Source organism: Sturnus vulgaris, chromosome 8 (genome assembly GCF_052056855.1).
Source record: "Sturnus vulgaris isolate bStuVul1 chromosome 8, bStuVul1.hap1, whole genome shotgun sequence".
Lineage (NCBI taxonomy): Eukaryota > Metazoa > Chordata > Aves > Passeriformes > Sturnidae > Sturnus > Sturnus vulgaris.
In genome coordinates, this window is record NC_142250.1 from 4,283,366 (window position 1) to 4,297,252 (window position 13,887).

The 13,887-nt window shown below is 44.9% G+C and overlaps 1 protein-coding gene across 2 annotated transcripts in view; it reads left to right on the forward strand.

Annotated features, from left to right (window-relative positions):
- Positions 1 to 13,887, forward strand: part of PRKG1 (protein kinase cGMP-dependent 1) — a 361,647-nt gene that overhangs the window by 155,584 nt on the left and 192,176 nt on the right. For both annotated transcript variants that reach the window (XM_014882250.2, XM_014882251.2), the window contains exon 3: positions 486 to 599. In XM_014882250.2, the coding sequence (XP_014737736.1) occupies positions 486 to 599 (114 nt within the window). The remainder of the gene's footprint in view (positions 1 to 485; positions 600 to 13,887) is intronic.

Below are 13,887 nucleotides of genomic sequence, written 5' to 3' on the forward strand. Positions count from 1 at the left end.
ATAAAAATTGGGGGAAATTTCACCTGAAAGTGTAAGAGGTGAAACGAAGTTCACACTGAGTTTAGTGCACTGTAAGTATGTCCTGACTGTACAGATGCTCCACTAAAAAACACTCAAGTGTTGAAAGTTTCTGCATGCAACAGTTGATTTTTTAAACTTTTTCTGAGTATTTGTGCTCTCCTTCATAATACATTTAATTCCTTTTGAAGAAGTTGTAGGGCTCTGGTGTTTTTTTGTTTGCAGTATGAATCCCAGGATGGTTTGGGTTGGAAGAGACCTTAAAGCTCATCCAGTTCCACCCCCTGCCATGGCCAGGGACATCTTCCACTATCCTGGGTTGCTTCAAGCCCCGTCCAACCTGGCCTGTAATCAAATACATTTTAAAAGTTAAATCTAAAAACCATTAATCTTCATTTAAAAATGTCTGAAATTATTTAATTATCCTTTTAAACTTTTTTTTTTTCCTCCTCTTCTTTTTCTCACAGATGGGAAGGTTGAAGTGACAAAAGAGGGAGTGAAGCTCTGCACCATGGGACCTGGCAAAGTTTTTGGGGAGTTAGCCATCCTCTACAACTGCACCCGGACTGCTACTGTCAAAAGTAAGAGCATTTTAGATGCTTTTTCATCTCTTCACTTGCAAGTTGCAACCTCTTTAAATGTTTCACTTTCTCAGTGAATTCAAGTCTTTAGGGCATGGATTTTGGTATGGAATTTATCCACTCTGTGTGAAAGAAGAAGATGCAGAGGAAATGCTTCACTCAGTCACTCAGGTTGGTCCTAACCCATGCAGAGGAGCCTGGAGGTTATATTACAGTTTTCCTTTCAATTCCTGCTGAATCTCATGATGATTATTTTCTTACTGCTTAGAAGAACCTTTCTGACCTGTGTAAGTCTTCAAGGGAAACTCAGTAAGCCAAGCTTAGTTTTTGTTCAGGACAAGACATTGTTTCCCCACTCAGCTGACTAAAATAAATCAGGAAAAAAACTCTGGATGGCACTTGACCTCCTGCTTTAAATTCCTCAGCACTTCTCCTGTTATCTGTTTTCTTTTATGAGTGTTCTGGGCAAAGGCTTGGCTTGCACAATTAAGCAGAGGAAATAAATCACATTGCTGTGTACGACTTAAACAGGTTTTTGTTTAAATTCAGATGCAGAGTTGAGACCTGGGATATAGGATATCACAGTCCTCCTTGATCTTGAAGACAAGAGTTTATGGTGGTGTCTGGAGAAAAGAGAGATAATAAATAGTTGTGTGGGTTTAAGGTGCTGTGGGGGAGGAGTCAGAAGGGTACAGATGGCACAGAGTAATCCAAACAAGAGGTACAAACTTGAATAATACAAACCAGTGCTATTCTTGTGCCAGAATAATGAATCCCTGCTCAGAAGAAAGTATTTTCCAAATATCTAATTGTGCTTCAAAAAGAGAGAAAGGAAAAGAACAAATAGGCAGGAATGAGAAAGCAGGAATAGATAAGTGGATTATTTTCTGCAGGATGTGCTGTTCTCTGTAGGGCTGAAGGACTGAAGACTGAGGTTCTCTGTTCTCATCTGTGCAAACTTTGCCTTTTCACAAGTGCTGGGTACTTCAGCTGATGGTGAACAACTCAGAGAAGCAGCAGGTTTGTGTGATAAATACAGCTGGGGAGGGTTGGAAAGAGCAGAGAGGAAGGTCAAGTTCTAGAAAAGACACTGGGAGGATGGATGTTGTTTAGTTCTCCTTAGGAATGCAGAGCTAAAAGGCACCTGGTCCTCCACTCCCACGAGTGGAATCCCACATAACCACTCTGTTCCTGCAGCCATTCTCACCTGCTTGTGCAAGACACTCCCACAGGGAATTATGCACATGTATTGGTTTGGAAGCAAAACCAGTGAGAGACTCCAAGTCAGTAATACAATTTATAGGAAAAAAAAAAAAAGAGAAAAAATAAAATACATGCAATAATACAAAAGAAAAACCACCAACACAGTCAGAAATACAACCTGACACCCTGTCAGTCAGGGTGTTGGTAGCAGTCCGTATAAATGGTGGCTGCAGTCCTCCTGGATGACAGATGTGGTTCTGTTGAAGCAGTGCTCCTGTAGAAGGTGCAGTTTTCCTCTGAAGATCCAGCGATGATGTGGAAAAGGTCCGACTTTCCTCTGGGATCCAGTGGAAAGGTCTGCCCTCGGGTCCCAAACCCCAGTTTTTTATCTAGGTAGGAAAGGCTTGGCTCCTGCCCCTGGTTGGGGCATCTCCCAATGGGATAATGTAATCTTATCAGTCACACAATAGGACTTAATGGCCCATTAACAGAATATATCTTCTGCAGGAAGGATGGGTTGTGAAAAGATAACGATGATCATCCCCCGATCTTATCAGATGGCACATCAGCAGAGGATATCTCCCACAGAGATAAGGATCACCACCCCTCCCACATTTTAACAGATGGTGATAGAATACACATTTTTGCATTGTACCCCAGGACAACACAGCAGATTTTCCTGTCAGATTTCCTCTTACTACCTTTTCCATGGCCTCAGGCGCTCCCCTCCTGAGCAAACCTCCAGACTGGCAGGTGGCATTCAGCTGTCCCAAATCCCTTTGTCCTGGTTAAACTCGGGGACAGCTGTAAGGTCCCTACTCAGAGTCCTTGCCTCAAGGAAGAGGAGGAGCTCCTTGTTCCTCTGCTCCTTTCCCAGCAGCATTGTGTAATTAGAGTTCTGCTGGGTTTTAATCTCTTTCCCAGGACCAGCAGGGGACTTTGAGGAATTTTCTCTCTTGCTAGTGCACAAATCAATACAGGTGGAGTTCTGAATGAGCTTGGGGAGCTGCTGCAGGTCGCCCTCACTGAGCTGAGGGTGTGGAGGTGTTCACATCCTCTCAGGGCATGGAATTGGCTTAGCTGATCCTACACAGCTTCAAACAGCTTGGGAAATGAGCAATAAATGTGGTAAATCCCTAGAAAGGTGAGTGGTGGTAAATACTCCATTAAGCCTGGGGATAACTTGGATCATTCCAAGGTTTATTCTGGGAGAAATGAAATTGGTGACTGTAGTGAGAGCAGACACTCAGTCAGCAGTGGTGATGGAGAAGTGTCGGGGAGCATCATCCAGCTCCCATCTGGAGAAACACTCTGGGCTTCCAAATTTTCAGGAGAGAGCTTTCCATCATCTCCAGAGTGTCAGGAGTGTGTTTTGATGTGCCTGCCTGTACTTCATTACGAGGACATTTAGTGCTGCTTTCTGAGGGTGAAGTTGCAGCAGAGGCTGAGTGAAGGATGGATTTATGAGGGTGTAGAGCTCAGCGTTGCAGCTGGGCCATAATGAGGTGTCAGCTGAGTTGACATCTCCTGCTGGAACTGGGTTTTATGTGTACCCTGGCTTTGGTTTGTAAATAATAAAGATTTTAGTGTCATTACTCACTGTTAGTCTTCACGGGATCTTCAGCTCGTGCTCACTCTCCAGGAGCAAACTTCAAATATAAATCACCGGAGGAAGGGCTTTGTCTTTGCAACAGAATTTAGGAGATGTTAAAATTTAATGATTCTAATCTGACTCCTGTCTCATAACGACCTCTTTAGTAAGACAATCCAGGGCTTCGAAAAGCCTGCCCCGGGAGCACTATAAACATATTTTTTTCCCTATTATTGCAGTCTTAAATAAAAGCAGGGTGGGGTTTGAGTTCAAGCAGGGCCTGGGAAGAGCCCAAACCCTTGGGTGTTGAGGAGCACTGGGGAAGGCAGGGACACATCTCCTGACATGTGGTCTTCTTTTAAGATAAACGTCCAGTTTTTGACATCTGATTTTTGTTTGGTTATCTTGTAGTGTTTGCTTTACACTTCCAGATATTACTGACGGGGTTTGGGGTCTTTTTGGTTTTTCTTTTTCTTCTTCTGGTAGAAACTGGTCAGTCTACTCCAAGTACGGAATTGTAAAGGCTTTCTGACTCCTTGATGTTCACAGATCACCTTCCATTGCACACTCAGTGAAATCCAAATCAACAATTAATTTCTCCCTCTCTCTGTAGTGATATCCAGACCTGCATGCAAACCTGGATGCTGCTTGCATTTCAAAGCAGAACCACAGACCTTCCTCCCTGATTCCAAAAATAATTAGGTTCAGAATGAGGAAAACACCACTTGTTATGGCTGCACCTAAAATGAAGTCTCTGATCCTCTGTTTTTAGAAACATGATTGGAAAAAAAGAGCTATGAGAGGTCAGCAAAAAAAGACAAAAAAGACAGAAATACCCCCAGCTGAATTGAGGTTGTGTTTAAAACATTGTGATTCTTCATTTTGATAACAGAAGAGATGTGGGAGGAAGTGAAATTATTCTGCTGTTAATATTGTGCAGAAGTGCTCATTCCTCTTAAAGAATAATGTGTGGAGTAGATTTTTGCAGGTGATTTAGGGCGGAAGAAGCAGATTTTCCATCCTCTAAGGATGTTGTGCTTATTTTAGAAGCAGTCTTAACACCTGAAATGAATTCTCTTGGGGACAAAATTCAAATAAAACCATCCCCTAGAAATATTTCCGTACCAAGCCAGTGATTTCAGGGGAGTTACACTCCTCACCAGCCTGTGTTTTCAGGAGAACTATTAGCAAAAAAAAAAAAAGGCAAGTAGAGGCTAAAGTTATTAAACTCTAAATTATGTAAATCCTTTTGCTGGCCCTCAAAAGGCAGCACAAGAGTCCCTGGAGCTGCTGTGCTTGCCAGCTGCACTAATTGTACAAAACCCGGTGCGGCACAGAGGGATTAAGGCGGGAGCTCAGCCCTTCCTTGCCAAGCCTGGATGAGTTTGAATTTTCCACTGCTGTTTTTGTTTTAATGGAGTCCTGTGCACTGCTGGCTGCAGCCTCAGGAATGACAGAACTTTACGAGGAGCTTGGTAACATGGACAATTTGTGAGGAAAAATAAGGCAGCAGCGAGTTGCCAATTAAAATTGTGGAGACTCGTTAAAAGCCTTGCAGAAGGATGTTACCTTCAGATGTTCTCCTCCAACAATCACAGGAGCCAGAGTAAAGTTTGTTCAGCTCTCCTTAAAACACACTTTGGAAGGGGAAGTTGACTTTAGATATTCAACTGTTTGATTAAAATCTCTCTGATATTATATGGAGATAAGAAACCCGGGATGGCCCAGCCAGTCTGGTGTGCCTGATGGGAGATAAATGGAATATAAATGGATATATCCTGGGAGAAAGTAATTTAAACTCACCTTTCCACTGCCTGTATTTTTCTGTGACCTTTACAAGTTTTGGAAGTAATGTGACAAAAAGGGATTGGATTATTCCTCCAAGGGGATGATAATGAGAAAATGATGTTGAGGACAATGGACAAGGTGTAGCAGGAGTTTTTTTCCCCCTCTTCTTCTTCAGGAGCATCTTCAAGATGGCGTCTCTGTGACTCTAGAGATACAGGCACAGGGATGGGTGGTCCTAACTGAAATTTTTACTGAGGGACAGACTAATCCAAGAGAAATGGGGAAAACAGAATGACAAACTCATTCACGTCCTGGGACCATTGTGTACCTGAAACATCCCCAGGTGTGTTGGAATAAGGTTGCCCAGAGAAGCTGTGGCTGCCCCTGCATCCCTGCAAGTGTCCAAGGCCAGGTTGGACAGAGCTTGGAGCAACCTGGGCTAGTGGAAGGTGTCCTTGCTCATGGCAAGGGGTGGCACTGGATGGGCTTTGAGGTCCCATCCAACCCAAACCAGTCTGGGATTCCAGGATTCACAAGATTCCCAGGCTCTGCTTCCTATCCCCTTTTCTAAAGCCTTAAAGGAAGTGCTGAAGGAAGAGGTGGGGAAGAGGAAGTGCCACAGCTTCTCTGGGCACCCTGTGCCAGGGCCTGCCCACCCTCCCAAGGAAGAATTGCTCTCCAATATCCCATCCATCCCTGCCCTCTGGCACTGGGAAGCTGTGTCTTGTCCCTCCATCCCTTGTTGCAAGTCCCTCTCCAGCTCTCCTGGAGCCCCTTCAGGCCCTGGAAGGAGCTCTGATGTCCCTGGATCCTTCTCTTCTCCACGTGAACACCTGGAGGTTCTGGCATCAGAGGCAGCTTTAAGTCCGGGTATTTATTTATGGAAAAACTTTCAGTGTTAAATCCATGTTTAAAACTCTATAGACCTGTATGGCCAAGCAGATAAAGTAACAATCAATAACAAAGCCTTTTTTGTTGTGTCTGATACAGAAGGAGGGTGACAATCACGCCAGGGAAATGAAGTGCTTCCCTTGTTCTGGAATACTTGTGGAAATAATTTTGTTGATATTTTTCACATTGATTTAATTGCAGAGTGGAATGAGATGAGATCCCATCACTTAAACACGGTTATAAGGAGATGATGACTTTCTCTGTGCAACCCTTGAAAAATTAGTTAATATTAACAGCAGATGTCAGATAATTAGTTCATAAAAGCTCCCATTTCATCTCTTTTTATAGCTGTCACTGAAAATGTTGCTGATGTTTGAAATATGGCCAGAGCAGCTGTGAGAAATGAGGTGACTGAACTTTGCTGCCAACAGTAAAGCTTTGCTTTGGGCAGTTTGATAAACATGGGGATGCAATGGAATATTTGCTCTAAATATTAATTTATGGGCTGATCGACACATGGTCTTTTCCAAGATTAAAATGCAACAGATAGCACAGGGGCTGGATTTACCCCACATTGTATAAAATTTCTCATTTTAGACTATTTTTTGGTAGTAATTGCAGAACAAAAAACCACTTGGCACCAAGACAGACCCAGAACTGATCAATTTGTGTTTCAGAACCAAGGCAACCACTGCATTCTGTTCTTTAAAGCCACTTTTAGAAGCTCCTTGATAATGATGACATGAAATCACCCCAAGCTGCCTTTCCTGCTGTCCATAAAAACAGTTTGTAAAGATTATTTTGCCCGTTGTAATTTAATGTTTCTTTCTGAGAGACACTGGATTAATTTAAATACTTGATTGATTGTACTGGAGGAGTTGTGCTTCCCTGTATCTCAAGTCCATCACTTCCAATGAACTTCCATTAAGGGAATCATAGAACAATCTCCCTAAAATAAGCTCAAATATGGTACTATTCAGTAAAAGTTACTCAATTTTTATTGCTTTCAACCAGGGTGTAGCAGCACAATCTCCACTGGCTGATCCCTTTGGATCATGAAGATCCTGCTGCCTCTGCTTCTCAGACAGCAGCAGGCTCCAGGTCTCTCCAGCCCACATGGAACAGGAGGATTTTTTTCCAATGTTAAACCTACTACAGGTTTCATTGATTAATAATTTTAATTATTATCCCCCCACGTCTTTTGTAGTACTGTGGGGTTATTGTGAAGAAAAAATGTGTGTAAACACCAATACTAAAATTATTCTTTTAAGTTCTCCACAAGTATAATGTTGGTGAAGGTTTCCTTATTTTCCAGTCTCTTTTAGCTATGGCAAGGTTCAGAACAAGGCAGAGCAGTCTTGGGATGGGGCTGGATCAATATAAAGCATCTTCTCCTTGTGTCTGAACATCTCTGGAGGAGAGGAGACAAAATCAGGGGAAATCAGAGAATCCCAGAGTGAACTTTGCTGCCAACAGTAAAGCTTTGCTTTGGGCAGTTTAATAAACATGGGGATGCAATGGAATATTTGCTCTAAATATTAATTTATGGGCTGATCGACACATGGTCTTTTCCCAGATTAAAACAGACAGGGGCTGGATTTACCTCACATTATATAAAATTTCTCATTTGGTTTGGGTTGGAAGGGATCTAAAAACTCATCCCATTCTACCTCCTGCCATGAGCAGGGACACCTTTTCCATCACAGAATTCCAGAGTGGTTTGAGTTGGAAGGGACCTTAAATCCCACCCAGTGCCACCCCTGCCATGGGCAGGGACACCTTCCACTATCCCAGGCTGCTCCAAGCCCCATCCAGCCTGGCCTTGGACACTTCCAGGGATCCAGGGGCAGCCACAGCTTCTCTGGGCACCCTGTGCCAGGGCCTGCCCACCCTCCCAGGGAACAATTCCTCCCCAGTATTCCATCTATCCCTGCCCTCTGGAGGTGGGAAGCCATTCCCATGTCCTGTCCCTCCATCCCTTGTCCCCAGTCCCTCTCCAGCTCTCCTGGAGCCCCTTTAGGCTCTGGAAGGGGCTCTGAGCTCTCCCTGGAGCCTTCTCTTCTCCAGGTGAACACCCCCAGCTCTCCCAGCCTGGCTCCAGAGCAGAGGGGCTCCAGCCCTGGGAGCATCTCCGTGACCTCCCCTGGACTTGCTCCAGCAGCTTCAGGTCCTTTTTTTGTGGGTGGAACCCCCAAGCTGGAGGCAGCTCTGCAGGCAGGGTCTCACCTGAGCGGGGCAGAAGGGGAAAATAAAACCCCAGAGTAAAGGGCTGGGCTGCTCCTCGAGCCAGGAAGCTGAGCCTAAACCAAACAGAGCCACAGTGGAGGCTCCTGCCTTTCCAAGCTGAGCTCCCCTGATCTCCGTGCTGATGTGTTCTGGGGGAGTGAAAGCCCCTGGAAGGTTTTTAAGGGCATGAAGGTGACTTTGCACAGGAGGACTTCACCCTCATCTGCTGCCAGGGGTGAAACTGCAGCCTGAAGGAACAAGGAGCAGCCTTGCAGTTGTAGATGTTGTGCAGACAGTTCCTGTGTTGATAAAAGGCAATCTCTTCATTATGCAGCATGCAGCATTCCACCCTTATTGCTGCTACTCCTGCCATGCTTTGATTGCCTCACGCTTTGATAGCCCTTGGTGTCATGTCTCCATTTCAGGGATGTTGTTTGAAGTGGGATTTTTTCCATGGCCCAGGCGCTGTGGGGAGATGTTTCAAGTGTGGAGAAGGCTGTTTAGGGCAGCTCAAGCCTTCCTCTGCCACAACTCTGTATTACTGCTCTGATATGTCAGTTTAAACTGCTGATTAATGCCACACATCAGTTACACTTCCTAAAAGAAGCAGAATTCTGGAGAGGAAGGAGCTGAAAATCCCAGTGTACATTGGGGGATTGTGGGGTGTCTCATCAGACTCCCTGGATTTTTCATCTGGAAATGTTCTGGGACAAAACAGCTGACATCTCCTCCATGGTATCAACCTTGTGACCTTAAATCCATTTGCTTGTGGCAATGGTGCAGTAATAATCAAATTGATGGAATAATAATAATTCAAATAATAATAACATGGGATCATTGAGGCTGGAAAAGACCTTCAGGATCATCCATCCTGATCTGTCCCCAGCCCAGAGCACTGAGTGCCACGTCTAAGGAATTCCTTGGACACCTCCAGGGATGGGCACTCCAAACCTCCCTGGGCAGCCCCTGCCAAGGCCTGAGCACCCTTTCCATGGAGAAATTCCTCCTGCTCTCCAACCTGAGCCTCCCCTGGCACAGCTTGAGGCCGTTTCCCCTTGTCCTGTCCCTGTTCCCTGGCAGCAGAGCCCGACCCCCCCTGGCTGTCCCCTCCTGTCAGGGAGTTGTGCAGAGCCAGAAGGTTCCCCCTGAGCCTCCTTTTCTCCAGGCTGAGCCCCTTTCCCTTTCTCTAAGACTGACAGTAATTTGCTCAAGTCTGGGATGCTGAAGAGGGCTGTAGTTTACTTGCATTTTTCTGCTCTGAAATTCCCTGGCAAAGATGGATTTCATATTATTTAAGTGCCAGTGTTAAAAGCATTTGGATACCAAATAAATTGACAAAACTGCAGATAGGCTTTTTAATTAAAAAAAGGCACTAAACAAGTTCTCTGTATTGCACGTTTGAAAAACTCATTATATTTCATGAATTGCATCTTCTCTGGGAATGGACTCAGAATGAGAGCGCTTTTATTTATCTTTAGGCTGCAATAAAACCTATCCAGACAACAGAAATGTTGACAACTGCATTCACTCCTCTGAAGTTGTTTGTAAAACCCTTTACTCCAGAATCTCAAAGTCAGTATTGTTTGAAATGGGTTTGGTGATGCTCTGCCCTTTGCAGCCTGTGCCTGACACCCAGCTGAAGGAAATGAGATTTAAATAGTGTCTCTTTTTTAATTAACTGCAGGAATGAGACGCGTGGGAAGAGGCTCAGCGATGTTTTGTTTTTTCAGGGCAGGCATGGCCTCTGTACACAGCAGAAGGCACAGGTGCCACCCTAAAACTGTCTTCTCTTTTCCTCTGACATGTCCTGGACACCCTAGGTTGGTTTTTTGATGGGAATTGAGGTGAACTCCAAACATTTGCACTGAACTCCAGACATCTGAAGCGATCTGACAGCACTGGGAGCTAAGTGCAGAGATCTGAACGAGGCAAAATCCTGGCTGCCTTTGAAGAAATAGAATTGTATTTATTTCTTGTGTTTGTTTTTCAGCTCTGAGGTTACTCTGCCTGACTTATCTGTGGTAGAGGGCAGGAGCAGAGGCTGATTGAATTCAGACAGTGCACCCAGCTCGGAGCCTGTCTTTTAAACTTGGATTTTCTTTAGCTGATGAGGGTCACAGGAGCTGTCTGGAGTGGGATGAATTGCCAGAGCGGGTGTGAAAATGCCACATGGTGGCTTTGTCCATGTCACCAGTCCCATTTCTGGTGTCACCAGCCCCTTTTCCATAGGGCTTTGCCCAGATACACCTGAGTGCCCACAGCAGAGACACTGCTGGCATGTGCCTCTCCTGCCTCCCTGGCCCATTTCCTCCTTGGGAGGGCACATTCTCCACTTAAAGGCTGTTTAGCATCTGATTAGATCCTGTGTTCCCTGTTTGAGGAGTCTTTTGAACCTCTTCAGTCCTCCTTGTTCTTTGAATTTTTTCTGCTTCTAATTTTGTAATCCTTCATCATTTCCGAGCACTGCTGTGATTCTTCCATGTGAGAGATCCCAAATACAGATTTATTGTTGTCAGATACTCTCTGCTCACACAGCACAGTTGGCTTTGTTCTTGGGGAAATGAAGGGAATTTAGGTGAGTTTAGCTGACTAAAGGAAGCAGATGAAGTGCTTCTTGTGTGAAGGAGAAACTCAGGTACTCTGCCTGTGGTTATCAGACACCTCCCTTGATCCTGGGCTTGGGTTGGTGTGGAAGGACCTCAGGAAAGCTTCTCCAGCCTTCCCCTGGCAGAGGGGCTGCCAGGCAGCCATGGCTTTGTTCAGCAGAGGTGCCCTGACTCAGAGGGACACCTGCTTGGAAAAGAACTTTTCCTGCATGTCCAGCCTAAAACTCTCAAACTGCATCTCCTGAGCATTGTCCTGAGTTAGGAGGGAATTTTGGCAATGGTAGCTCTGTAAGTGCCCTCCTGGGAGGTGAGAGTGGGGGGGGGGGGGGGGGGGGGTGTCAGGGATCCCACCTTTGCTCCTGCTGTTCCCCAAGAGATGAAACAATGTCCATCTCCTGCTATTCCAGTGTCCAGGGACACAAGAGCTGCTTTGGGAAGGAGTCTGGGTTAAACATTAACCCCCCATACATGCTAAAACCCTCCTTTGGGTGATTTTTGGACTCAGAGTGCACTTTTCCCTACAGCTGGAAAAACACTTGCTGGCAGGAGGGAGGGGAGCACATGGGAATGGGAAGTGTGGGAGAGGAGGAGAGCACTCAGGGTGCTGCACTAGTGGTGGCAAAAAAGGGAAAAGTGCTTAAAACCCTTCTTATTCTGCATGGTGGCGTTTGGGGAAGATTGAAGTTTTAAAGTGCTCTCCTGCCTTCAGACTTGGAGCTGTTTGGACATGGCCCAGTTTGGGTGGGGACATCAGGGGTCCTGCAGAGCTCACCTCCATTGTCCCACCTTTCCCAGGGGGAAGGCATTTCCTTTAATTGGAGGGACAAATACACTTGGAGTGAGGCTCACAGTTTCAGATTAAGTTGAGATTTCTGCTTTGTTCTGGAAGCTTAATTTTGGATGAGCTCTCCTACCCTTTAGCACAGGTGTCTGGAAAACTGGGAAAATTCGAATTTACATGCCTGAGATTGGAAACTTCCTGGGAAGGGGCTGGTTTATCCTATACAGTCAGTACCCTATGGGGATTCTTGGCTGTAAATGCAAGTAATAATTATTTGTGTGCCATTGCTGATGACAGCTTTGTGATTGAACAAAAAAATCTGTGCCTGACCCTTCCCTGGAAGTGTCCCAAGGCCAGGTTGAATGGCCTTGGGATCTTAAAGGGAATTTTTAAAAACTTGTTTTCAAAATGAAGGATTTTGAATCTTCAGAGAGCCAAATACTTCAGTGTTGGTTGGGATTTTTTTATTTGGCTGCACAAATATTTGCCTGCTTCAAATGAATTGTAAAAGCTTTATGGTGTTTGCTTAATCGCTGGTGCGTTTTTAATTGTTGCTTGACAAACATTGTAATATCTAAAAAGACTCAGTAATTCCCCAGCTTTATGGAGCACTGGGAAAGAAGATAATCTTGTTTTGGCTGCTGCTACGGTAGAGTTTTTTTGAGTTTTAAAGAATTCCTCCTTGCAAGTTCAGGAAGATGATGATGGTGGTATTTAACAGCTAATATTCAATTCCTGGTTCATTATTAAAATAATCCTCCTCAATTATGGGCAAATAAAATGCTTCATCACTCCATCAGCTACTGCAAGAAACTGGGAGGCTCCCAGGCTTTGCTGTGCCCTCATTTCCTCCTTGTTATTAACAAAGCATGGCAAGACATCAGTGATAATATATTTTTCCCTAATTAACTCCATACCAACGTATTAACTTCCAGGATTGCCATAAATATTTGTGTGGAATGAGCTTGCAGGCAGGTCTGAGATGGGATACACTGCACAGAATGATCATACACTGCTGTGGTGCTTTTCCCACATCCTGGCAATCCAGAGCCCCAGGAGCAGCTGGCAAGGCAGGCTGTTCTTCAGCTTCTCTTGGAGCAGGGCGTTTTGGCAGGAGAAAGCAGAGATGTGCTGAACTGTCTCCAGTGGGAATGGGAATATATTCTATATCTCTTCAATGGGAATATACAAAAAATAGATGTAAACCCAGACAGGGACTCAAGCAGGCTCATTAGCACAGTGCCCCGTGGGGTAGCTTTAATGTGTGTTTTAATGACTTTGTCATTAGTGTCTGGAAAATAGTGGTTCCATTCTTGCTGGATTAGTGGTGGGTGCTCCTGAATCCTGCACTCTGGGGTTGCTTCCCAAATAAATTGGTGTATCTCTAGCACATTGATGTGTTTATCACAGTGGTGCTCTGGTGCCAATTTATCACCCAGTAAACCCCAGACTTCAATGGGTTTGTGATGGCTGTGGCTTTTTTTCATTTTAATAAAATCCCAGACTAGTTTGGGTTGGAAGGGACATTAAATCCCATCCATTCCCACCCCCTACCATGGGCAGGGACACCTTCCACTATCCCAGGCTGCTCCAAGCCCCAAAGTCCAGCCTGGCCTTGGACACTTCCAGGGATCCAGGGGCAGCCACAGCTTCTCTGGGCACCCTGTGCCAGGGCCTGCCCACGCTCCCAGGGAACAATTCCTCCCCATTATCCCATAAATCTCACCTCATTTAATTCAGAACCCTCCCCCTTGCCCCATCACTATCTAACCATGGAAATAGTCCCTTTTTCTCATCTTTGTAAGCTCCCTTTTGCTACTGGAAGGTGCTTAAGGTCTCCCTGGAGACCTCCCCTTCTCTGTGCTGGGAAGATGGAGAGGTGGCAGAGATCCATTGAAAATATGCACTTCTAAATTCCTCTGGGGAGGGTTTAGAGCTGAGATCAGCCAGGAAGACTGAGCAGTTTCTCAGGCAGTGAGTTTTTTTTGGAGGATGGTAAATTTGGAGGAACCAATCTTAATTTTCCAACTTGGTTTGCAAATTAAGTCTTCTTTTCTGAGAACAAAAGTAATGTTATGAAAGCATCTTTATGAACAGTTTGTAATTGCTTTAATCTGATAAAGGCAAAGTGTTCCCTGCTTTGTCCCCTAATATCAATTTATCCTTCAATACCATAAGAGCAGAATCTGGGAAAGAAATGAT